This window comes from Salvelinus sp. IW2-2015, linkage group LG22 (genome assembly GCF_002910315.2).
Source record: "Salvelinus sp. IW2-2015 linkage group LG22, ASM291031v2, whole genome shotgun sequence".
NCBI lineage: Eukaryota > Metazoa > Chordata > Actinopteri > Salmoniformes > Salmonidae > Salvelinus > Salvelinus sp. IW2-2015.
The window spans coordinates 1,859,054-1,886,632 of NC_036862.1; the positions used below are offsets into that span (position 1 = coordinate 1,859,054).

Below are 27,579 nucleotides of genomic sequence, written 5' to 3' on the forward strand. Positions count from 1 at the left end.
TTCTATTGGTTTAGTTCAGCTGGACAACATGTTAACACCAAATCACAGACAGCATTGACACTATAGCACTTGACTTAATTAAGCATTCTTAATAACAACACACGGCTCCTTAGAACGTGACCCATTATACACAGGTGGTCCATAGAAAGGGACACCAAACACATCACAGAACGCCGCTGCAAGATTGGTTCCTCTAGTATTTTGCGGAACATATGAAGACAAATACAGGCAGACTTTGCATTTGAGAAACCCATTCCACCACTATATAACATAATGGTCAATGGTTAGTCTAAGAGGTAAACGGAAGGGGGGGTATCCTATAAGTTCCTCTATGGCTAAAAACAGAAGAACAAAAATCTAGAGGGGGAAAACATAAATGACTTGATTCCTTGGCAGACATTTTTCATAGTTATTGAGGGTCCATTGATAGCAGCATTGGAACGGGGGATAGAAGTCTTGGGAATAGGGTGCCATTTGGGACGCAGGCCAGATATACCCTGACCCTGGGTCTCTGGACACTGCTTATTAGGTGCTTTCCATTTGCGAAACACTAACTCTTAAAACAACACCTCAAGAATATGAACAGAACCTTCAACATCTCTTAAAAAATAGTGTATTTTTTTCCTTTGAGGCGCAAGATGAATAAATCATGTTAAAAAATATAAAATCAAACTTGTTAAAACCAAGTCATATGTTCCAAACCTGGATCTTCTCGGCCACCACGCACCAGTTGGCGTGGTCGAAGTAGGAGTAAAGGACGTGGAGCTCTTCGACGTGGCTCTCGATCAGCTCCGCCAGCTCGCCCTCCCGGAACACGTGGTAATAGCGCAGACACGATGCGGCCGCCGGCTCCCCTTCGCTGTCCTGTTTGAGGTCTCCTGGTGGGCCTGCGTCTTTCTCCCCTGGCCGCCCTGGTCCCTCTGTGTGCTCCCTCTGGTAGGAGGAGACCAGGTCAGGCAGGGCCACAGAGCCACACTCCTGAACCAAGGCAGTAGAGACACTGGTCTTCTCTGTGGAGTTGGAGTGGTTGTCGTCGCCATGATCTCTCTGGCTCCTGGCTAAGTCTGTGACCGAGTCAAAGACATCTTCCTCCGAGTTGTTCCTGGAGAAGCCAGAAAAGAGGCTGGACAGCTGCTTGATGAGGCCCGCTCCCCTGCCTCTGCGGCCGACCTTTCCCCCCTCCGCCTCCCCAAGCCGGGAGGAGACGGTGCTGATGAGTTCCCTGGAGGTGGATCTGGAGATGGTCAAGCTGCCAAAGTCAAAGACCGAGTCCAGGGAGCGGGAGAAGAACCACAGCCTGTGGCTCTGATGGGGACTGCAGGGCATTTCCTCTTTGTCCAGCATGGACGATGTGCTTTTCACCTTCCTGTTCTTGTCGCTGTAGAGGCATTCTTGGATAGGTAAGAAAATAAATCGTACTTGGTTAGTCCAAACACACACACACACATTCACCTCAAAAATATTTTAGGGGTTGAGAGCGTTGCTCAAGAGCACAACAGCAGGAGATTGCACCTGAGATCAACAACAAAAAATAGCAACCTTCCGGAACCTCCCTAACCAGCTACCTACCGCTCATGCTCTGTACAGCACCCCTCCTCCGGGGTGTGGAACTCTTCCTGCCCAGGGTGGGGGACGGGGGGTTGGGGTTCCAGGGCACAAAGATGTCCTGCTTCTGAAACTTCCGCCGTGTCTGCTCCATGGCCCACACGTATATCATGATGCGCCCGCCCACGCGCAGGGTCCTTGCCATTTCCTTTATTGCTCGAATACGACGCTCTTTGGTGGACAGATGATGGATGACTAGAAGGAGAAAAAAACATTTGAGGGTCGGAAAGTTGAGCAGTTCAACTAGGAAAGTGGTGGGCATTGGAGCTTCTTGTACAGTATTGTCACATGTTCAACAGATCTTTCTGAATGGAAGGTTCAGAATGGGAGGGGGGGCATTGAGATAGCGAAAAGGGTTCAATAATAGCATAGGGGCATCAAAATATTGATTTATTTCAAAAGTTGGTAAATTTTAAATTCAAATGACTTCCTGAATTGACTTCTTTCAATTTGAATTGACCACAATACTGAGGGGCTGGATTTGAACCCACGTCAACTTGTGCTCTGAAGGCAGCGGCCTACCCGAGGCCACTGAGGGGCCAGTGTTTATGATTATTAATACTGTCCTAGGGCAAATGATCACCCGAATCCTGCCTACTCAAGCATTGGTAATTAGACACCGCTTTAACCTTGCAATAAAACCATTCGTTATTTCCCAAACATACCCTTGTTATCTTGGTAACCCGGCTGCCGAGGCAACAAGGGCGCTGTGCCAGGAAGTGTATCTCATGTCAACTATGAAACTCGGCCTTGTTTTCAACATGTCACAACCACTCTGATATGAAGTGAAGCACTGAACATGAACAGCTACATGATACCCAAGCAGAGACAGTTGGGAGTATGTTAAATGGGAAATTTGGGATTCAAAAACAACAAAACAGAACCAGCCACTTTTTGGGGGTAAACAGCTTTGGGATGGGGCTGGAGAAATGGAACCACTCAAATTCATAGACAGAGCTATGGTTGCAAAGACTGACCATCCATGAAATCATAATGATTTTTAACCATGTTTTGAAGCTGATACAGTATTTGTTTACAACTTACGACTGCAACATTTACAAACAATGGAGTAAAACCAGCTTATATTTTGGGTGACGAGGTAAGACAGTTCAACTAAGCTCATGAGCCATGCATACGTTATATTTAAGCAGTAAGGCCCGTGGGGGTGTGGTATATAGCCAATATACCACGGCTAAGGGCTGTTCTTGGGCACAACGCAACGCCGTGTTATAGCCGTGATGTATTGGCCATATATCACAAACCTCTGAGGTGCCTTATTGCTATTATAAACTGGTTACCAATGTAACTAGAGCACTTCAAATAAATGTTTTGTCGTACCCGTGGTATACAGTCTGATATACCACGGCTGTCAGCCAATCAGCATTCAGGCCTCAAACCACCCAGTTTATAATCAATGGCTATATATCATGAATTTCGAAGTCCAAAAATCTATGTGCCAATCCCACATTGCCCCTTTAAATCGAGGAGAGATGGATAAATGAATGTGATGCATGTGAGCCTCATGCCAAAGACAATTTTCAAATGTAAATTGAATATACAAAGCTTTTTTTTATTGAATTGAATGAAGTGCCCAGTTAGCCTAACACTGGGTCCAAATTCACTCCCTACCACAGTGCTTGATTTGGGCCGGAGCTTTCCAGAGCATCGTACTGGCACTTCTAATTTTTGGGGAATTGCATTTTGGCTCCTCTATAAAACAAAAGTAGCATATCGCAGGCCCAGATTCACACACGGAGGCAAAAAAGGTTGATTAAAGCACGAAGGCGGGATCTGCATTGAATAGCAATGGAGAGTGGGCATTCAGTTCCTGATTCCGTTTTCGTTCACGTTTATTTGCCGCTAGTCTGTGAATCTGCGTGACAGTAGGCTGTTAAAGATTGCGTTGGTACGGAAAAGGACACATAACTTCCAACATCTGATTCAGTATAAGCACACCTAGGCCCTGGTGAGGAGAACTAAGAGGTCATGTTGCCGTTGGTTCTGTGACACCATTGGGAGGGCGACACCTGTGGGAGAGGTTTGGGGGATGATTAAGACGATGAGTGGGGTCAGAAGGGAGTGGGATAATCCAGTATTGATGAGTGGGGTCAGAATGGAGTGGGATAATCCAGTATTGATGAGTGGGGTCAGAAGGGAGTGGGATAATCCAGTCTTGATGAGTGGGGTCAGAAGGGAGTGGGATAATCCAGTCTTGATGAGTGGGGTCAGAAGGGAGTGGGATAATCCAGTCTTGATGAGTGGGGTCAGAATGGAGTGGGATAATCCAGTATTGATGAGTGGGGTCAGAAGGGAGTGGGATAATCCAGTCTTGATGAGTGGGGTCAGAAGGGAGTGGGATAATCCAGTCTTGATGAGTGGGGTCAGAAGKGAGTGGGATAATCCAGTCTTGATGAGTGGGAAGGATGTGCCAGTAACAGATGAGGAGAGATGAACGCCAAATTAACCTGGTTAATTAACCTGGTTAATTTAACCTGGTTAATTAACCTGGTTAATTAACCTGGTTAAATTAACCTGGTTAATTTGTCAGATGGAGGGGCAGAGAAAGAATGAGAGAGAAGCATCCAGGAGTGCTAGATAGGAGGGAGGATGTAAATGATGCGTTGAATGCACAAAAGGGAAATAGGTAAGACTGGGTTACCTTCACCTGGGAAATTTGAGGTGTGCCATGTTATGTTGGCCCATCTTGTGTTGAGGCACTGGATAAGTTATTGGTGTTGTACAAGAGTGTGGGAGGAAGGGAAACTACAGTAGTGGTACCAATCCGGAAGCCAGGGAAGGACCCAACGAGGCCAACAAGCTATCGGCCAATAGCTTTAACATCACATGTATTTAAGATTATGGAATTTATGATTACGGAGAGGCTAACTTACTTCCTGGAGTGCAAGGGGCTAGTATCGCCACACCAGAGTGGGTTCAGGAAAGGTAGGGGAACTATGGACCCAGTGCTCTGCTAAGAAGCAGAGGTCAGGAAGCCTCAAGTGAACAGGGAGACTGTTGTATCTGTCTTTTTTGATGTGGTCGAAGGTGTATGATATGATGTGGAAGGAGGGGTTGCTTATCGAGCTCGATATTCCGGGGTTAGGAGGGAGAACGTACACCTGGATAAAGGATTTCCTGTTTGGAAGGTCTATCCAGGTCAGGTTGGGGAAGCCTCTCAGGCAGCTACCTGGTGGATAATGGTACACCGCAGGGGAGTGTGATTAGTCCTCTGTTGTTCTCAATCATGATCAATAATGTTTACTCTCAGGTACAGCCAAATATTGGGAGGTCATTATTTGCAGACGGGGCCTTATGGAAGAGGGAAAAAATGTGCCATACATAGTCAAGAAGGTACAGGAAGCAATTGATGAGGTAGAGCGGTGGGCATTAATGACTTCTTAGGGCTAGGCCCCTTTTTTCTCCATTTCTGCCTGAATGATGTGCCCAAAGTAAACTGCCTGTAGCTCAGGCCCTGAAGCCAGGATATGCATATAATTGGTACCATTGGAAAGAAAACACTTTGAAGTTTGTAGAAATGTTAAAATAATGTAGGAGAATATAACACAATAGATATGGTAGGAGAAAATCCAAAGAAAAAAAKGAATTTTCTTTTTTTGGAGAGACCATCCTCTTAGAAATGCAAGAGAAAGGTAATATTGTAAAATAGCTCCCTGGATGCAATTCCTATGGCTTCCACAGGGTGTCACTATGTTCAAGGTTTCAGTCTTGTAACTTCAAAAACAAATCAGATATAACAGTTTTAGTATGAGGACACAGACTTGAAAATCCGTGTTTTTGCGCACAACGACGAAGTTGCGCACCTGCTGAAATTGGTTTCCTATTGAACATACTTCTTTCCGAAATAAATATTATGGTTTGATTACATTTTAGGGTATCTGAGGAGTAAATAGAAACTCATTTGAAACAAAGTTTAGGTGTCGATTTTCAGATTCCTTTCTCTACAAATTGAACGAGTGGATTACTCAAATTGATGGCGCCAACTAAACTGACTTTTTGAGATATAAAAAAAGATTTTATCTAACAAAACGACACTACATGTTATAGCTGGGACCCTTTGGATGACAAATCAGAGGAAGATTTAAAAAAAAAGTGAATATTTAATCTTTATATGTGAATGTATGAAACCTGTGCCGATGGAAAGATATTTTGATGTGGGGCGCCGTCCTCAAACAATCACATGGCATGTTTTAGCTGTAATAGCTACTGTAAATCGGACAGTGCAGTTAGATTAACAAGAATTTAAGCTTTCAGCTGATATAAGACACTTACATGTACCTAAATGTTTAAAATCCATAATAGTAGAATTCATTTTAATTACGCGCCCTCCAGTTTCACCGGAAGTTGTCCCGCTAGCGGGACACCGATCCTTAAAATGTGGGGATTCAGGTCCTCTGTAGATAAAACTCAGACCGTGTTCTTTACCAGGAGGAAGGTGGGAGATGAGGTAGACTTGAGGTTATATGGGAGAAACTTGGAGAGGGTGGGGGCCTTCAGGTTCCTTGGGGTATACTTTGACACTAGACTGACCTGGGCAGAACACACTGATGTGGGAAAGTGTCAGAAGGTGCTAAATGTGATGCGCTGTCTGATGGGGAAGGAGTGGGGGGCGGGGCGTTCCTCATTGAGGACCATGTATGTTGCATTGATCCGATCTGTAATAGGCTATGGCAGCGAATTGTTCGACAGCTCGGACCTCATTTGAAAGGCTAGATGTCATACAGGGGGCAAGGACTCAAAATATGTAGTGGGGCGTTTCAGACCTCCCTAGTGTCTGGACTACAGGTGGAGATGGGGGATATGCCATTGCAGATTAGGAGACACCAGCTGGCAATTCATTATTGGGTCAACCTACAGGGACACGGAGTGTCTCATCCTGAGAAAGGGATTTTACAGGCATGCTGGGTACATGAGCGAAGACAGAACAGAGCTTTGGGTGGGTGGGTGAAGGAGATGGGACTGTATAGAAGGGAGTTTAGTCCAACAGTAGCTATTCCTGTAAATCCACCATGGCTACTCCCGCCTCCTGTAGTTGAGCTAGAAGTGTTGGAGAGACTACAGACAGATAGGATGTTACTGTGTACTTTTACTTCACTACATTCCGAAGGAAAATTATGTACTTTTTACTCCATCCATTTTCCCCAGACATCCAAAAGTACTCGTTACATTTTGAATGCTTAACAGGCCAGAAAAATGGTGAAATTCACACACTTGTCAAGAGAACACGTGGCCATCCTTACTGCCTCTGATCTGGCAGACTCACTAAACACAAATGCATCTTTTGTAAATAATGTCTGAGTGTGCCCCTGGATATGCATACTTTAAAAAAAACAAAATGGTGCCGTCTGCTTTGCTTAATATAAGCAATTTGAAATTATATATACTTTACTTTTGATACTTAAGTATATTTTAGCAATTACATTTACTTTTAATACTTAAGTATTTTTAAAACCAAAAACTTGTAGACTTTTACTCAAGTGGTATTTTACTGGGTGACTTTCACTTTCACTTTTGTTCAAGCCCTGGTCWAACCACATTGTAAAATCAGCTGCTCAACAGAATCTTAATAAGCAGACTAGGGTGTTTCACGGCTGGATCAAAAGCCAAGCCCGCACACCCAGGAGCTCTCCAGATGGAGGGTTGACCACATGTGACTAACCGTGCAGTTGTACTTCGTAAGGGGTTAAGTGCCTTGATCAAGGGCACAATGGCAGGAGATGGTAGGTCTACATGGGATCAGACACAGCAGCCTTCCAGTGTCAATAATGCTTACTTTTTCACGTAGGCTATAATAATAGTCATGAACAATGTGTACAAACCCTTAACAGTGAATAAACAGAGGTCTCTATAGCATAATGTCATTTGTGAATTTCGATGAACATAGTCTAATGGACCGACTTGGAAGAAGACAGCTCCTGCACTTCTTTCATTCCAAGTCAAGCACTGCTTATACCTATGGCCCGAGGGGGCGTGAGGAGGGCAGTGAAAAGAAGACAGTAATGGTAGCAGGAGTGTGAGTCAGAATGCAAGCCAGTTGGTCTGACCCCCGATTGAACCGGGGTCAGACACACTAACCGCTAGACAACACAGGCCAGTACCCTCCCATGTTGAGTGAAGCATAGGCCTACCTGCGATAGAGAGGACACCGTCAAAGCAGCTGTCCCTGTAGGGCAGCCTGAGGCTGTCACACAGCTGCACCTCGTGGCCCTGGCTCCAGGCAGAGTCCACCAGGGGGCGACACACGTCACAGCCCAGCTTGAACACACTGCCGTTGATGTGCAGGTACTTGCCATTGCCACAGCCTGTGATGGGGATGCAGGCAGACAATCAACAACAAACACCAGGTCCCAGTCCTGATTCTCCACCCTTCTCCCAAAGTGTGCACTTGCTCACTCACAATCATAGATTTCAAAGAATTGGATTGGTGTAAGCATTGGCTGGAGGGAGTTTCCACCACTGTTTAATCCATGACCGGGAGTGTGCATGTGCACCCTTTTGGAGAAGGGCAGAGAATCAGGATGCAGCCTAGATGTAAACCCCAGGAGAAAGACATGCATGAGGCCAATATGAAATGGCACCCTATTTGCTTGCCTATATGATGCACTGCTTTGGAAGTGCTACTTGTGTTTTGACATTGACATCATGACTTGAAGCAAGGCCATCTCAGAATCAGAATGACTGGTACTTTCGAGTGTGAAAACCAATTCCCTGGCGCGAAATTAAGAATATCACACACCATCTTAGACAGTAGCTGAAAGCAAGAGTCAACCAAAGACTAATTTGCTTGTCAACAACGAAACATTGCATCATGAAATCAAACAATAGCAGGTAGAAAACCTTAGGCAGAGTATGTTGTTATTGGCCTTTTTGTTAATTTCAATTAGACTCAGGCCACCAGAGATAGTCAGTGGTAGGACAGACAGAGGCCAGTACTAAGACAGAGACACATACCCACTTAATGCATGTCCATCAGCAGTAGAACAGACACAGTAGCATACATACCCACGTCAGCGATGATACTGCCAGGCTCATGCTCCAGTAGGAACTGACGCACCTTGGGCCAGGCCTTGTAGCGGCTGTCATTAAAATAAGGAGCAATCTTCTCGTAGACGCTGTGCACATGCTCCCTCTCCAGCCGAGTGGCAGCCTCCTCCATCACGGTCATCCAGGCTCACTCATAAAACCAGCCCACCTCAGCCGCACAGCTACAGGGCAGACAATAACAACAGGCTGGATTTCCAAAGGAGAGGTTGCATCCCAAATGATACCCCTATTTCCTAGTGTACTATATAGGAAATAAAATGCCATTTGGGACATAACCAGAGTGTTCTTATGGGATAAGTTCAGGACAGGTAGTCCCTTGTCCAGTGGTGTAAAGTACTTTAAAGTATTACTTAAGTCGTTTTTTGGGGGGTATCTGTACTTTACCTTACCATTTATATTTTTGACAATTTTCACTTCACTACATTCCTGAAGAAAATAAATGTACTTTTTACTCCTTCCTTTTTTCCTGACACCCAAAAGTACTTGTTACATTTTGAATGCTTAGCAGGATAGGAAAATGGTCCAATTCACACACTTATCAAGAGAACATCCCTGGTCATCCCTACTGCCTCTGATCTGGCAGACTTACTTAACACAAATGCTTTGTTTGTAAATTATGCCAGAGTGTTGGAGAGTGTCCCTGGCTATCAGTAAATATTTTCAAAAAACTAGAAAATGGTGATGTCTGGTTTGCTTAATATAAGGAATTTTAAATGATTTATACTTTTACTTTTGATAATTAAGTATACTTTACCAATTACATTTACTTTAGATACTTAAGTATATATAAAATCAGATACTTAGACTTATACTCAAGTAGTATTTTACTAGGTGACTTTCACATGAGTAATCTTCTATTAAGGTATATTTACTTATAGTCAAGTATGACAATTGGGTACTTTTTCCACCAATGCCTTTCTTCCATTTCCAGCCCCCCAAAAATCTGCCCTTTCGTGCCTACAAAACACAACCCTGGCCTTTTTGTTCAGGACAGGTAGTACCTTGTTCCATTTCAAAACATTTTCTGTCGTTTTGTTCCTACAGAACACGACCCTGGCCTTTTAAAATGTCCCTACAAGATTAATATAATGATTGGTGTGAGAATTACAATGCCAGTACGGATGTCAAATCCAGCAACATCATAGCAGATTTAACATGATTGCTAGAGGTCAAGCAAGGTTAAAGGACAGCCAAAATAGAGCATCAATAGAGGTCATTAGGGACAGATCCAAATTTACAGAATGATTACCTGGAAGAAAGTCATGCGTTTTCAATTTCAGGCAAAGGGAGGGTTTAGTATATATATATATATATATTTTTTAAATCTAGTCCAAGGGAGGGTCATGTAATTTGTAATTTATTAAATTTTTATATTTCAGAATTAGTTGCTTATTAGGATATTTAAACTATATAAAAAGATAATTAATAAAAATCAAAATAACTTCACAGATCTTCATTGTAAAGGGTTTAAACACCGTTTCCCATGCTTGTTCAATGAACCATAAACAATTAATGAACATGCACCTGTGGAACGGTCATTAAGACACTAACAGCTTACAGACGGTAGGCAATTAAGGTCACAGTTATGAAAACTTAGGACACTAAAAAGAGGCCTCTCTACTGACTCTGAAAAACACCAAAAGAAAGATGCCCAGGGTCCCGGCTCATCTGCGTGAACGTGCCTTAGGCATGCTGCAAAGAGGCATGATGACTGCAGATGTGGCCAGGGCAATAAATTGCAATGTCCGTACTGTGAGACGCCTAAGACTAGAGGTCGACCGATTAATCGGCATGGCTGATTAATTAGGGCCGATTTCAAGTTTTCATAACAAAAATCGGTAATTGGCATTTTTGGACGCCAATTATGGCCGATTACATTGCACTCCACGAGGAGACTGCGTGGCAGAATGACCACGTGTTATGCGAGTGCAGCAAGGAGCCAAGGTAAGTTGCTAGCTAGCATTAAACTTATCTTATAAAAAACAATCAACCTTAACATAATCACTAGTTGACTACATATGGTTGATGATATTACTCGTTTAACTAGCTTGTTATGCGTTGCAAATAATCAATGCGGTGCCTGTTAATTTATCATCAAATCACAGCCTACTTCGCCAAACGGTGATGATTTAACAAGCGCATTCGCGAAAAAAGCACTGTCGTTGCACTAAATGTACCTAACCATAAACATCAATACCTTTCTTAAAATCAATACACAAGTATATTTTTAAACCTGCATATTTAGTTAAAAGTAATTCATGTTAGCAGGCAATATTAACTAGGAAAATTGTGTCACTTCTCCTGCGTTCTCTGAAAGCATAGTCAGGTTATATGCAGCAGTTTGGGCCGCCTGGCTCGTTGCGAACTGTGTGAAGACCATTTCTTCCTAACAAAGACCGTAATTAATTAGCCAGAATTTTACATAAGTATGACATAACATTGAAGGTTGTGCAATGTAACAGMAATAATTAGACCTATGGATGCCACCCGTTCGATAAAATAAGGAAAGGCTCCGTATTTCCCTGAAAGAATAAACGTTTAGTTTTCAAAATTATAGTTTCCGGATTTTAACATATTAATGACCTAAGCCTCGTATTTCTGTGTGTTTATTATATTATAATTAAGTCCATAATTTGATATTTGATAGAGCAGTCTGACTGAGCGGTGGTAGGCAGCAGCAGGCTCGTAAGCGTTCATTCAAACAGCCCTTTCCTGCGTTTGCCAGCAGCTCTTCGCAATGCTTGAAGCACAGAGCTGTTTATGACTTCAARCCTATCAAYTCCCGAGATTAGGCTGGCAATACTAWAGTGCCTATAAGAACATCCAATAGTCAAAGGTATATGAAATACAAATGGTATAGAGAGAAACAGTCCTATAATAACTACAACCTAAAACTTCTTAACTGGGAATATTGAAGACTCATGATAAAAGGAACCACTAGCTTTCATATGTTCTCATGTTCTGAGCAAGGAACTTAAACGTTTTTACAAGACACATATTGCACTTTTACACAGGACTGTCCGCAACAGGCTGAACTGAGGGCTTGTAGGCCTGTTGTAAGGCAGGTCCTCACCAGACATCACTGGCAACAACGTTTGTGCCTATGGGCACAAACCCACCGTCCCTGGACCAGACAGAACTGGCAAAAAGTGCATATTCACTGACGAGTCGCGGTTTTGTCTCATCAGGGGTGACGGTCGGATTCACAATATCGTCGATGGAATTAGCGTTACACCGTGGCCTGTTACCCTGGAGCGGGATCGATTTGGAGGTGGAGGGTCTGTCATGGTCTGGGGCGGTGTGTCACAGCATCATCAGACTGAGCTTGATGTCATTGCAGGCAATCTCAACACTGTGCGTTACAGGGAAGACATCCTCCTCCCTCATGTGGTACCCTTCCCTTCCCGGATTTCAATCCCATTGAGCACATCTGGGACCTGTTGGATCAGAGGGTGAGGGTTAGGGCCATTCCCCCCAGAAATGTCCAGGAACTTGCAGGTGCCTTGGTGGAAGAGTGGGGTAACATCTCATAGCAAGAACTGGCAAATCTGGTGCAGTCCATGAGGAGGAGATGCACTGCAGTACTTAATGCAACTGGTGGCCACACCAGATACCGACTTACTTTTGATTTCGACCCCCCCTTTGTTCAGAGACACATTATTCAATTTCTGTTAGTCACGTCTGTGGAACTTGTTCAGTTTATGTCTCAGTTGTTGAATCTTGTTATGATCATACAAATATTTACACATGTTAAGTTCGCTGAAAATAAATGCAGTGTACAGTGGGAGTTTTTATTTTTGGAAGTTTACATACACCGTAGCCAAATACATTTAAACTCAGTTTTTCACAATTCCTGACATTTAATCCAAGCAAGAATTACCTGTTTTAGGTCAGGTATGTTCATCACTTTATTTTAAGAATGTGACATGTCAGAATAATAGAGATAATTATTTATTTCAGCTTTCATCACATTCCCAGTGGGTCAGAAGTTTACATGCACTCAATTAGTATTTGGTAGCATTGTCTTTAAATTGTTTAACTTGGGTCAAATGTTTTGGGCAGCCTTCCACAAGCTTCCCACAATAAATTGGGTGAATTTTGTCCCATTCCTCCTGACAGAAGCTGGTGTAACTAAGTCAGGTTTGTAGGCCTCCTTGCTCGCACATGCTTTTTCAGTTCTGCCCACAAATTTTCTATAGGATTGAGGTCAGGGCTTTGTGATGGCCACTCCAATACCTTGACTTTCTTGTTCGTAAGCCATTTTGCCACAACTTTGGAAGTATGCTTGGGGTCATTGTCCATTTGGAAGAACCAATTGCAACCAAGGTTAAACTTCCTGACTGATGTCTTGAGATGTTTCTTCAATATATCCAGATAATTTTCCTTCCTCATGATGCCAAACAGTGTCTCCTGCAGCAAAGCACCCCCACAACATGCTGCCACCCCCGTGCTTCACGGTTGGGATGGTGTTCTTCGGCTTGCAAGCCTCCCCCTTTTTCCTCCAAACATAACAATGGTCATTATGGCCAAACAGTTCTATTTTTGTTTCATCAGAGGACATTTCTCCAAAAAGTACGATCTTTGTCCCCATGTGCAGTTGCAAACCGTAGTATGGCTTTTTTATGGTGGCTTTGGAGCAGTGGCTTCTTCCTTGCTGAACAGCCTTTCAGGTTATGTCGATATAGGACTCCTCCAGCATCTTCACAAGGTCCTTTGCTGTTGTTCTGGGATTGATTTGCACTTTTCGCACCATCTCTAGGAGACAGAACACGTCTCCTTCCGGCGCTGTATGATGCCTGTGTGGTCCCATGGTGTTAATACTTGCGTACTATTGTTTGTACAGATGAACATGGTACATTCAGGCATTTGGAAATTGCTCCCAAGGATGAACCAGACTTGTGGAGGTCTACAATTATCTTGGCTGATTTCTTTTGATTTTCCCATGATGTCAAGCAGAGGCACTGAGTTTGAAGGTAGGCCTTGAAATACATCCACAGGTACACCTCCAATTGACTCAAATGATGTCAATTAGCCTATCAGAAGCTTCTAAAGCCATGACAATTTTCTGGAATTTTCCAAGCTGTTTAAAGGCAGTCAACTTAGTGTATGTTAACATCTGACCCACTGGAATTGTGATACAGTGAAATAATCTGTCTGTTAACAATTGTTGGAAGAATTACTTGTGTCATGCACAAAGTAGATATCCTAACCGACTTGCCAAAACTATAGTTTGTTAACAAGAAATTTGTGGAGTGGTTGAAAAACGAGTTTTAATGACTCCAACTTCCGACTTTAACTGTATTTGATTAGCTATTTAGCAGTCTTGTTTAGCAGTCTTATAGTTTGGGGGGGGGGGGGCCCTTGGCAATGCGGTAGCAGAGAGAACAGTCTATGGCATGACAATTTTTGGAGCCTTCCTCTGACACCGCCTTGTATAGAGGTCCTGGATGGCAGGGAGCTCAGCCCCAATGATGTACTGGGCTGTACTCACCACCCCCTGTAGCACCTTGCAGTCAGGTGCCTTGCAATTGCTGTACAAAGCGATGCTCTCAATGGTGCAGCTGTAGAACCTTTTGAGGATCTGAGGGTCAATGCCAAATATTTTCAGCCTCCTGAGGGGGAAGAGGCGCTGTCGTGCCCTTTTCATAACTATGTGGGTGTGTGTGGACCATATTAATTCCTTGACGGAGAGGTTGTTGGAGGTATGGATGTAAACAACTAAGGCCGCTGCAGGGAAACACCACTGCAGGATCACTCAATTTATGGTGTAGCTTAAAGGGATACTTAGGGTTTTCGGCAATTAAGCCCTTTATCTACATCCCCAGAATCAGATGAACTCATGGATGTCTCTGCATTCAGTATGAAGGAAGTTAGGGGTAGTTTTGCGAGCCAATGCTAACTAGCATTAGCGCAATGCTAGCTGTTTTCCAGTCATTGCGCTAACACTACTTAGCAATTGAGCTTACGCTAGTTAGCAACTTCCTTCAAACTGCACACAGACATAAAAATGGTATCCAAGAGTTCATCTGACTCTGGGGAAGTAGATAAAGGGCTTCATTGACAAAATCCTGAAGTATCCCTTTAAGGACAGCTATCGATATAGTGTCAATATCCAATGACAATGTCCATGAGAGGAACAGCTTGAGTCGTGTATCCGCCTTAAAACCTCTGATGCAGCATAAACATTCGGAGTGAAACCATAGTGTGGTTGTCTTGTTTCTGCAACCGATTGCATTGTGGCCACCGCCAGTAGGGCCGGGGTTGCTCAATTCTTCTAACTTTCCCAAAATTACCATGTTTTACAGAAACCCCAGTTGGAGGTTTCTCAGCTAATTCCAGGAATCTTCCAACTGGCATTTCAACCTTTTATATTTTGTGCAAGTTACCAGAATTTTGCAAACCTAAATATGGCACATCGTAAAACTTTTTTCTACAGGAATTAAAATTGATTCAGGTTTCACTCTATTTAATCTGCCTACTGAATACCACCCAGGTCAGGTGCTACATGTTTAAATGTGTCCTTCCATTCTCTGCCACTGTTCAGCCACATAAAACACGACTCCATGGAACAGGGCACAAATTACACCCAGTGATGTCAAATTTAATCACAGAGAACATACCGTTTGAGTGAGCTTGCGTGAGTGTGTGACAGTGTGTGTGAGAATATGCGAGTGTGTCGTGACTGTACTGTGGTCTGCCTCAGTCTATTAAGATGCGAGGCAACGCCTACCTTTACTACCGTCCTACTTCTGCTGTGCTGCTTACAGCTCCATGAAGAGACAGTTTGAATCTCACACAAAGAGACACACAGTGGCGGTTTGAATCTCAATAATTATCTCATGGTCTAATATGATCATGAGTCATTCTAATTATAGGCTTGTCAAACACAACATCCATTTATTTCCCCCAAAGGCTGGTTGGACAGATAACATTTTCAACAAAATCCAGTCATCTTTGAAGCAGATCATGATAACTTAACAGCAATGTCACTGACACCAGAAGTCCTCACATAAATACAAGCACACTGCCATGTTTGATATCTTGTGCAATGTGCATGCTCTGCCTTAATAATATAATCATATTTCCTTCAGATGGCCCAGCACCTTGGTGATGACATCAGCCAGGTCAGATGAAGTGAAAACACATGGCTCCTTTTGGAGCACATATTGCCATCAAGGAGAACTTGTCTATAGAGCCCCACAGTGGAGATGTCATAATACCCATAAAACCTAGCGGTCAAACAGGGAAWTGGTTCCAATCATTTTTCCACCATTCATTTTTTCCATTGGGAATTTTAGAAACACTTAAAATAAGGACTGATTTGTGTAGGTGTATATCTCTCTCTAGGACAAGGTGACYTTTATCAATATGTTCGCCTGTACTTAACCCCAAAAATGAAATGCTAATTAGTTGCTAAKGTGGCTATTATAAAGCACTACAAATGCCATGATGRTTTGGACGAAACTGCCGAATCGAGGCAAAGGTAAGAATCTCCGAATGAACTATCTAATGTTAGCAAAATTTTGTAATGAGTAAATTGGCTARATTTCTTTAAATGGACAATTCTGTGAATTCTTGTGCAAGTTGTAAATTGACACAATACCTGTTGGCAAAGGTGTCAACTAGAGACGATGTGCAAGAACTTGCAGGGATTTGTAGTCTTGCATGATGTCTACTTTGATGCTAATTAGCATTTTAAAATCTAATTCGAGTATTCAGATCCAAATATATTGATTTAAAAAGTTACCTTGTCCAAGAGAGATTTACGTAGTTATCAAAATGTCACGCCAGGGTAAGCCTACACGAAACTCAGCCCTTATTTTAAGTGTTTCTAAATCCCCTTTGGGAAAAATTKGAATTATTTCCTTGTTTGACCTCTATATTTGATGGGTATTATGACTTATACTGTGGTACTCTATTGACAGAGCATGTGAGCACTGTGCACGTGTTCACTCAGTATCTGATAGTCAGAGGATGGGGAACTTAGTTTGTAGTCAATATTCTGTGCTTGGCTGCATCTTGCTGAAACTCTCAGGAGAAGCAGCCAGTGTACATTGCGACAGAGAAATAGGTTGTACCCACTGGCAGAGACCGTAGCAAAACTAAAGTGTCTTATTTTTGCTGGAGAAAGACCAAACCAACCAAGCWGGCTATATCCTAAAAGTTGACCATATCCTCTGTCAAATAGCAAATGTTATGTTATCGTAGCCCTCGGGCGTGGGTCGGGGAGACATTTTTTTGAAACATGGTTATTTTTTACATTTCACTTCACCAATTACATGAAGTCCAAATTAAAATCTATTTAAATTACAGGTTGTAATGCAACAAAATAGGAAAAACGCCAAGGAGGATGAATACTTTTGCAAGGCACTGTATTCCACCTCAGTTTCACTTCCATTCACTAAACAACTCAATCAATGGGTATTATGTAAGCAGTTGTGAGATGCAAGGCTCCCCTGCCCAGTGCTCAGCCTCAATGACAATAGAGACTAAAATCAGTTCACAGGTAACACAAAAAGATCAGCCCCAAAATGAATAACAAAGACTTCTGTGTTTGGGAGAAATTGTGCTCTTGATCTTGACTACCAGAGAGAAAAGAAACATTTAAACAGTGCTTCATGTTGCCCTCTCACACTTGCTGCAATTACATTATAGGCAACAGGATTTTTTTTATACATACATAACCAGTCAAAAGTTTGGACAGCACCTACTCATTCCAGGGTTTTTCTTTATTTTTACTATGTTCTACATTGTAGAATAATAGTGAAGACATCAAAACTATGAAATAACACATATGGAATCATGTAGNCTACATTGTAGAATAATAGTGAAGACATCAAAACTATGAAATAACACATATGGAATCATGTAGTAACCMMMAAAAAAGKGTTAAACAAATCAAAAATCTATTTGATATTCTTCAAAKTASCCACCCTTTGGCTTAATGACAGCTTTGCTCCATCTATCTCTATGATTTGAACAGACACAGGCCACTGACCTTTAAAATCTCAGCAGTTGCTAAAGGCTTTCTGCTGTGCAATTGCGAGTCAGTTAGGCTAATGAAGATACTGCTAGGTAGTGTTACTTCCCCGGCAGAGTACCAGTGTAGAGATTAAAGAGTCACAGCCAGAGTGGGGCTTGAGCCAGCAATCCTGCAGTTATATGGAACATGCACTCTCTACCACCTGCGCTATACCAAAACGTGCACTCGGGCGGGGGGCGCAGGACTGAGTTTGGGAAACCCTGCTCTAAATTAGACATTTCACTTTAAAACAAAAACCAATGATTGCAAAGTTTAACAAACCATACTACTCTATGCACAAGGACTACTTTTAACAATTTCCACTGAACATTTTACAAAAACACATTYACTTGAACAATGCAGATGCAAACGTTTGGAAACAGAATGMCGGGTTGTGCCATGTGTGTCTATATTCTGTGACCAAACTATGCATCTGAGCAGAAAGATCGGAGTCTCTGTTACCGTGGAATTTCCCCATACAGTAGTTACAGACTGATTATTATTTCACTTCGATTAGGCTGATAATGCTATGAGGGCCTCAGGGGCCACAATAGAGCTAAATCTGTTAGATCAGGATTGATTACATTGATGTACCCTTACCCTATGAAAATATGCTTCATTCTAATCCTAATGTCTAACCCCCATCAGAAGTTTGTAAAATGAAATGCAGTTAAATTATATATATTTAAAATAGTGGTTTAACAATGTATTAAGCCAAATATATATATTCTAGACAATACATGCATGCTTCTGAAATGTGGTTCACGAGCTCTAATACATTGACTGAAAAGTGATACGATTTACCAGACATTAGTAGACGCATAAGTAATTGTTGTCCTCTTTTAGACAAATAAAGGGGAAACTTCCCTTTCAACAACTCATACAGTAGTACAGTGGTTCCTAGCCCATTACATTACACAGAGTCATTAAAGGAAGGCATCTTCTGTATGGGGGACATCAACACGCATCGCTTGCGGTAAGGTTTTGGAAGCATAAGGACCTTATGAGAAATCATTAACGAAAAACAAAAGGTTAAATTGATACACACCTTTATAGGGTTAGTGTTCCCACATGGCCATATCTCCATTTTACAGCACGTGTCTACTACGGAAGACAGAGGGACCACCTGTGCTAATTAGCTACAGTATCTAGTATGCTCTGAACACCTGTGTGTAATGGAAGAAGGCCGCCAGAAATGTATTAGCACTGAAAAATACAGTCTGCTGCAACTGTGATGAAGCCGGTTAAAACAGTTTACAGGGCGCAAATCTCACTATTTTCCTCAATCTACACATAATACCCCATAATGACTAAGTGAAAACACGTTTAGACATTTTTGCTAACGTATTAAAAATAAAACAGAAATTTCACATTTACACAAGTATTCAGACCCTTTACTCAGTACTTTGTTGAAGCACCTTTGGCAGCTATTACAGACTCAAGTCTTTTGGGGTATGACGCTACAAGGTTGGCACACCTGTATTTGGGGCGTTTCTCACATTCTTCTCTGCAGATCCTCTCAAGCTCTGTCAGGTTGGATGGGGAGCATCGCTGCACAGCTATTTTCAGGTCTCGCCAGAGATGTTTGATCAGGTTCAAGTCCTGGGTCTGGCTGGGCCACTCAAGGACATTCAGAGACTTGTCCCGAAGCCACTCCTGCGTAGTCTTGGCTGTGTGCTTAGGGTCGTTGTCCTGTTGGAATGTGAACCTTCGCCCCAGTCTGATGTCCTGAGTGATCTGGAGCCGGTTTTCATCAAGGATCTCTGCACGTTGCTCCGTTCATCTTTCCCTCGATCCTGACTAGTCTCCCAGTCCCTGAAAAACATTCCCACAGCATGATGCTGCCACCACCATGCTTCACCGTAGGGATGGTGCCAGGCAGGGGCGGACTGAAACAATAATTCAAGCCGGGAATTTGACTCCTTCCCAGGCCACCCTGTTCACGCAAACCACCAGACCGCTAATTTTGTAGGCTAACCCTATTTGTTGATGTAACGGGTACCAAACTAGTTATACATTTGGACACTATGTTCATCTGTTATCCACATTACAAAATACAAACATTTGGGACTGACCAACAAGTAGCCTATCTGAACACTGAGTTTAAGGTATGCTATGGCTATAGGTGCACCCTCAAAAACTCACGAGGAATACACCAATCATAGCACATACAAATGTACAAGGCTAGACACACAAAACAATTAGCCTACACTTTTTAAAAAGAGAATGAGAGAGTTAGTTCAAATGATTATCTTTTTTTCAAGCATCAAGCATATCAAAAGTATCAAAAAACTTCACACACACACATTCACTGAACATAAGCTACAACAACGTGAGTATAATACAAAAGTCGAAAAAGCACTCCTCTACAAAAAAATGTAGATTACAATGTTCCCTCACTGGTGTCCATAAAGCCAACAGCACACAAACACATCTATACACCATGTCAATGAAATTGAACATTGGCTACATAACTGCAAGTATAACATGAAAGTCCAAAAAACATGCCTCTGTACAAAAGCTTTAACTCACAGCAAATGTTMTTTCACCCTTGTCAGCCTGTTAAGGAAGAGTCATAGCATAGCTACTTCAGAGTAACCAGGAAGTAATTACCACTAGTAACAATATAAACTCAAAAAACTAGCCATGATTGTCAGCCATGTTTTAGAAGTTATATGCAGCTTCGTGTCTGTGTCCTGTAGCTCACATTTCCCAATAACTTTAACGACATCAATCACACGTTCCATGACCTGCCTCCTCTTTCTGACCTGGTCTCGTTATCACTCAGAAGGGTACGGATGTCTGCTTTGCTGGCTCTGAGGAAAAAGGCTTCTGCACTTTCTCTATGTGTCTTGCTTCTCTCATGTTCCTGTACTTTCTGATGGGCATGTTTCCAGGCCTGCATGTCTCCTTTGATAAATGCACTATCACTGGCTGAAGGTTTTGCGAATGCAAGACATACTGAGCAGAACAAGGAGTGAGTTACTTCACAGCCATTTTCTGTTTGTGCCATCTTCGGAGTGGAATTACATTGGGAATGACTGTTTGAGGGGTTTGTTTTGGGTGGTACTGAAAAAATAAGTCAAAATCCTTGGACTGACGGGCAAAATTATCAAATGGATTTTCAGTGCTTTTGATGTCCCTTTCTATTTTCCCTGTACTGGGCTCTGAACCTCCCTCTCTCTGCACAGCTAGTTGCTCTGCAGAATGAGATTAACATTGTAAATAACCTAAACTTAAACTTGTATTAGTTGTGCACTCATCGATTGTATGCCCCTCCCCGATTACAGTCCTACTGGTAATCTCATAAATAAAGTACATATTMATCTAAAATCATAGCCTACATGTTTAGGTTTGTGCTCTGAAGTTGTACCTGAAGGTTCCTGCTCTGAGTCTGAACTGACCACCATCTCCTGTTCTGCAGGAGCACCTGAAGCTCTAGTGCTGCTGCTAATTCCTTCTCCACCTTTACAAAGAAAATACTATTATCATACTCACTATCATTAGTGTATCAGTAGGCTACATTAATATTATTATATATTATTGTAACTTGTAATGCTGGTACTAAAGGCGCTAACGATCTTTGTCATTGCCTGTGCTGTGTCACACAGGCTACTGTGTTTCATTCATGGATGTATTATGGTTACGTTACTGTAGCCTGTTTCGCTGTACAGTGTATGTGCACTTTCCCCAGCTTATGTGGCACGAGTCATTACCGAATGCTGGCAAGTCCATAGTCTAGGTTTACTATTTTCTACTAGTTAAAACATATTGCCTTCAATGTCATATTATGATCGCTATGTTGCACTCATTGCTATGATGTAAGACGTGCAAACTGTTTAGCCTACCGGAAGTTGTGTCGCTATTATTAGCTAGGCTACTTAGCTAGCCATGCTGGGTGTCGTGTGTGTGTGTGTGTCAGTGTGTGTGGTTTAGCTAATGTTTTTGATTGACCTGGTACTGGCGAACATGTCGCTTATTTTGCAGCATCTGTGGCAAGGGCCTCTTCTTTATTCTCTCCCTCTCTGCTTCACCTTTCCTCTTCTGGCTGTCCATTTCGCCGTGCGACTTGTCTAAAATGTTATCTGTAGAGAGGCAGGTAGACGGTTGCTATGTGCGTCGCGGAGAGACCTGGTGTCGTTTTTGGTGCGGGGACACTGCAGCGAGTGAGTGAGAGTTGCGCCTGATGAGTGGATTCTCCATCAACTCATTCCTGCTTGCTACATTATTGCTGGTCAAGTTGACTATTCACCGCGGGCCAAAACGACCCTCAGGCCACCGGCAACGGCCAGTCCGCCATTGGTGCCAGGTTTCCTCCAGACATGATGCTTGGCATTCAGGCAAAAGTGTTCAATCTTAGTTTCATCAGACCAGAGATTCTTGTTTCTAGAGTAGGCTGCCTAAAAATATTTGATCCCAAAGTCATATGTCTGCCTGCACGCAGACTGTGCCGCAATGATCTCTGTCAGAGCCACAGGTCCTTCAGGCATCCCAACGGGAATGGAGGCCTGCTCATCATGTCTTAGCGGGACGAGATGGTGACAGTGGGTCCCAGCAGGATAAGACACCCAGGGGAAGACCAGTCTACAGAGGTCAGGTGAATTTTGCTGTATATTAACTATCATTGAATGATAAAAAGTTCCATCTTGATTTGATGGGTAGCTCTACAGTAGCTACAAGACGGCAGCTTAAAGCTACAGTCTGGGATCTGGGAATAATGGTCATTTCAATTATTGAAACATTATCTTATCCAAGAATAGAATCAATGTATACATGTACACCAAGGTAATTCCTTGTCATGCCTCATTTTAGGAGGATCAGATGGTGACAGGGGTCTCAGGAGGGTCAGGCAGCCAGGGAAGACCAGTCTGTGAGGTGAATTTTTACAGATACAATACTTAATTCTCTCTGTGGAGCAAACACTGGACAAGCCAGATGCTTATTTTTAATGCAGTCTGACAAACCTCCAACGTTGATATACAAACTGTATCATGAGTTGATATAGGCTTTTCCCCATGACACAAAACATTTATTTTATTTAACTAGGCAAGTCAGTTAAGAACACATTCTTATTTACAATGATGGCCTACCAAATGGCATCCTGCGGGGACGGGGATTATAAATTAAAATTAATAAATTAATAAATTAATAAATTAAATTAAATATAGAACACACACACACATCGCGACGAGAGAGACACCACAACACTACATAAAGTGAGACCTAAGACAACATAGCATGGCAGCAATATAAACTGGGCAGCAGCACAAAAGACGGTACAAACATTATTGGGCACAGACAACAGCACAAAGGGAAAGGTGGATAGAAAATTACATCACGCAAAGCAGCCACAACTGTCAGTAAGTGTCCATGATTGCATCTTTGAATGAAGAGATGGAGATAAAACTGGCCAGTTTGAGTCTGTTGCAGCTCGTTCCAGTCGCTAGCTGTAGCGAACTGAAACATGTCAAACGAAGACCTGGAAGAAGCGATTGATGATGAATGGATACATATGTTTGAATGCCCAGTCACGTTCAAATCATCTCAGACATAAATTACTGCAGTTTAAGACCATCCATAGAACGTACTATATGCCAGTGAAACTGGATATCATGCACTCAGCAATGTTATTCTTCTGCTGGAGGTGTAAAACATTAAAGGGGACATATTTGCATATGCTATTCTCTTGTGAAGGCTGGCTGAATTCTGGCAAACAGTATGTTCTTTTATCTCTGCATGTCTACAGATTTACTCTTCTTCTTGGTTTTATCTGAAGAAACTGTTTAACCAAGCATTTATAGCGGCCAAGAAACATGTCCATTAATTGGAAGGTTGGTTATCCTCCCACAGTGTAAAGTTATGCATCACTAGCTTTGATTTATTACCAGATTAAGGGTATACTGGGCAACTTTCATAAGGTCTGGATGCCTAATATAAAGTAGGGTGTGTGGTTTGGGGCGCTGCATGGTGGTGGACAGCTAGGGACATGACGGGGCGACCCAGCTATATTGTGTGTAAGTAAAAAGAGCTCTACAGTACTATTAGTCCTATGAGATTAATCATATGGAGGATTTGCTGTTTTTGTGTATTAATGTACATTTTGAGGTGTACAGTTGAAGTCGGAAGTTTACATACACCTTAGCCAAATACATTTAAACTCAGTTTCACAATTCCTGACATTTAATCCTAGTAGAAATTCCCTGTCTTCCCTGTGTTAGGATCACCACTTTATTTTAAGAATGTGAAATGTCAGAATAATAGTAGAGAATGAATTATTCCCAGTAGGTCAGAAGTTTACATACACTCATTTGTATTTGGTAGCATTGCCTTTAAATTATTTAACTTGGGTAAAACGTGGCAGGTAGCTTCCCACAATAAGTTGGGTGAATTTTGGCACATTCCTCCTGACAGAGCTGGTGTAACTGAGTCAGGTTTGTAGGCCTCCTTGCTTGCACGCGCTTTTTCAGTTCTGCCCACAAATGTTCTATAGGATTGAGGTCAGGGCTTTGTGATGGCCACTCCAATACCTTGACTTTGTTGTCCTTAAGCCATTTGCCACAACTTTGAAAGTATGCTTGGGGTCATTGTCCATTTGGAAGACCCATTTGCGACCAAGCTTTAACTTCCAGACTGATGTCTTGAGATGTTGCTTCAATATATCCACAATTTCTCTTCCACATGATGCCATCTATTTTGTGAAGTGCACCAGTTCTTCCTKCAGCAAAGCACCCCCACAACATGATGCTGCCACCCCCTTGCTTCACAGTTGGAATGGTGATCTTCGGCTTGCAAGCCTCCCCCTTTTTCCTCCAAACATAACGATGTTCATTATGGTCAAATAGTTATATTTTTGTTTCATCAGACCACAGGACATTTCTCCAAAAAGTACAATCTTTGTCCCCATGTGCAGTTGCAAACCGTAGTCTGGCTTTTTTTATGTCGGTTTTGGAGCAGTGGCTTCTTCCTTGCTGAGCTGCCTTTCAGGTTATGTCGATATAGGACTCGTTTTTACTGTGGATATAAATACTTTTCTACCTGTTTCTTCCAGCATCTTCACAAGGGCTTTTGCTGTTGTTCTGGGATTGATTTGCTGTTGTTCTGGGATTGATTTGGACTTTTCGCACCAAAGTACATTCATCTCTAGGAGACAGAATGAGCGGTATGACAGCTGCGTGGTCCCATGGTGTTTATACTTGCGTACTATTGTTTGTACAGATGAACGTGGTACCTTCAGGCATTTAAATTGCTCCCAAGGATGAACCAGAATTGTGGAGTTCTACAAATTTTCTTCTGAGGTCTTGGCTGATTTCTTTTGATTTTCCCATGATGTCAAGCAATGAGGCACTGAATTTGAAGGTAGGCCTTGAAATACATCCACAGGTACACCTCCAATTGACTCAAATGATGTCAACTAGCCTATCAGAAGCATCTAAAGCCATTACATAATTTTCTGGAATTTTTCTAGCTATTTAAAGTCACAGTCAACTTAGTGCATGTAAACTTCTGACCCACTGGAATTGTGATACAGTGAATTATAAGTGAAATAATCTGTCTGTAAACAATTGTTGGAAAAATTACTTGTCATGTCATGCACAAAGTAGATGTCCTAACCGACTTGCCAAAACTACAGTTTGTTAACAAGAAATTTGTGGAGTGGTTGAAAAACGAGTTTTAATGTGTATGTAAACTTCCGACTTCAACTGTATGTTTTCCAAAACTTTCCCTTGGGAACAAAAACAAATTAAGGTGGGAACTGGGAAGGAACTTGTGTTGGGAGAGAGTGGCGTTATTGACTAGACTGGTGGGGGTCGGGCGTGCAGGTAGCTTGATATAGATATTGATATTTGATATAGAGGATGTTTTAATAAAGTCAATCAAAAGTCTGTAGTTTTTCAAGAGTTGTTCATTTGTTAGGCTATTGGTTAAAGGTGCAACAATATTTATTATTGAATTACCTTTGATCTAGTTCAGTCTGATAAATCACAATAAACATACTTAATAATGATCTTTTACCTAGCTTGATGACAGTGGGTATTTTTGATTACTTTTTGTTCTAAATAGACRGCATATTGGATTGTGTAAAAATGCAGGAAAACAGCTTTAGATGTCCCAAAAAATTCTGGGGGAGGACCACCAGACCCCCGCCAGATTATGTCCCCCCACTTCTAAAACCAAAGTGGTGCCCCTGGTGTACAGTAAGTGTATATTTTGCATTTGTGAAATTATTTTGATGTGATAGTAAAGGGCTTTATGTTTCTAGAATCATATCGCAATTGCGTAATCAATTCATGTTCAGATAGAGTATTTGGCTGTTTTGGCTGCCAGTCTACCTCTGAAAATAACATACAAGGTCCTTGGACCTTAAAATTAAGAATACCTAAGAGTACATCTTGGGATAAGTGGGCTAACCTTTTTCGATTACTGTACCACTGTCGGGTAAATTTATTTTGGTCTGCCTGGAGTACCCCTGAAGTATCCCTCATGTGCATTTTACCAGTAGGCCTACGGTCTCATGAGACTTCTCAATTACCCACTGTGGCTAGGCCAAGTACCCCTGGTTGAGAACTAGGCTGGGAACAACTGCATTAGTACTACTCTAGCTAGCCTAAAGAAACCGCTCTACGTTAAAACTATAACCACAAATTCAACAGAGAACGTATCATCGCGTAGCATACTCACTTACATTTGTATCGCGTTCAATCGGCAACAATGTAAGATTATAATTACCGTAAATACTTCTGCCGGCCAATTTATCGTGTCGGCTACATGTCAGCAACGGAGGAAATATGTACAAATAGGTTGGCAACGTTGATAAAGCCTGAGTGAAATTGGCGTTCTGATTCAGTCCTATTTTGACTAGAAGGGATACAGTTTATGTCAGAATTGACTTTCCGTAGCAGGTTAGGATATTTTACGCTGCAGGTAAAGCGAATTAATGTAGCAGGTTAAGATAGTTAGATTAAGGTTATGAAAATGGTTCTGGTTAGCTAGAATGAAAAATTATTCAACTTTATTAGACGTCAATTTGACACAAACAGTCTCCCATCTAGCCATGACCATTATGTCCCCGGTCAAGGCACACTGGCAACATCTAATCCACGACTGTCATTGGTTAGCTGTCTCACATGACCAACACACAATAAACACACACACAGTGCCTAAATAAAGTCTACACCCCATGAATTTTTACATTTTGTTGCGTTACAAAGTGGGTTTGAAATATGTTGACATGACAAGAAATTACAATTAAAAGTGAAAATAAAATTATACACATTTTTACAAATTAATATCTAATCTGAGAACATGGCAACCATGTTCTGTGTACGTTTGGTGGAACATTCTCCTAACCCACGGAAAACTGGATACATGAATATTCTTGTAACATTCTCATGAAACGTGTCTAACATTAATATCTTAAATTCTGGGAACATGGTAACCACGTCCTGTGTAAATTCTAATTGGAATTAAGGTGATGGTCTCTTGGAAACCTTACTTGCACATCACAGGAACATTCCTATGAAAATTATAGTTAATGACCTAATGACTCTTAAAGAAATGTTCTCTAAAGTTGTGGAAAAGTTTGTTGTTAACTGGGAGCTCACCGGTTCTGTCAAACAAAACTGTTCAAAGGAGCATGGTTCATGCTCTCTCTCTCCCTCAAATGCACACTGATCTGCATGTACAATCATCACAATAATACAGGAATAATTAACAAATCACTGCTAATATGCAGGAAGGTGCTTTTCCATGAACCAGTTGGGCTGGGATTACCATTTACTACCACGAGATTACAACATATAACTGGCAGGTTAAGGACACTCCATTAAGACGTCCCATAATTTGTGCCATACACATTCACAGATTTGTCCCAAAGCCATTCCTGCGTTGTC

The 27,579-nt window shown here is 42.0% G+C and overlaps 1 protein-coding gene across 1 annotated transcript; it reads right to left on the reverse strand.

Moving 5' to 3' along the window:
- On the reverse strand, window positions 1-26,552 carry trmt9b (tRNA methyltransferase 9B). The gene is made up of 5 exons (XM_024014202.2): window positions 26,417-26,552; window positions 8,626-8,828; window positions 7,752-7,925; window positions 1,570-1,800; window positions 1-1,391 (listed from the first exon to the last, which is right to left on the reverse strand). Exons 2-5 carry the CDS (start codon window positions 8,786-8,788, stop codon window positions 688-690), a joined length of 1,272 nt encoding a protein of 423 aa, XP_023869970.1. The 5' UTR covers window positions 8,789-8,828; window positions 26,417-26,552; the 3' UTR covers window positions 1-687.
- Window positions 26,553-27,579: the final 1,027 nt, after the last annotated feature.

Bases quoted from the DNA above. Each gene is read 5' to 3' on its own strand.
- trmt9b (XM_024014202.2), bottom strand. From the start codon at position 8,788: ATGACCGTGATGGAGGAGGCTGCCACTCGGCTGGAGAGGGAGCATGTG. The intron at 7,926-8,625 runs GTATGTATGCTA...TCCCCATCACAG, and splicing joins CAGTATCATCGCTGACGTGG to GCTGTGGCAATGGCAAGTAC. The intron at 1,801-7,751 runs GTAGGCCTATGC...TTCTCCTTCTAG, and splicing joins CGGTGTCCTCTCTATCGCAG to TCATCCATCATCTGTCCACC.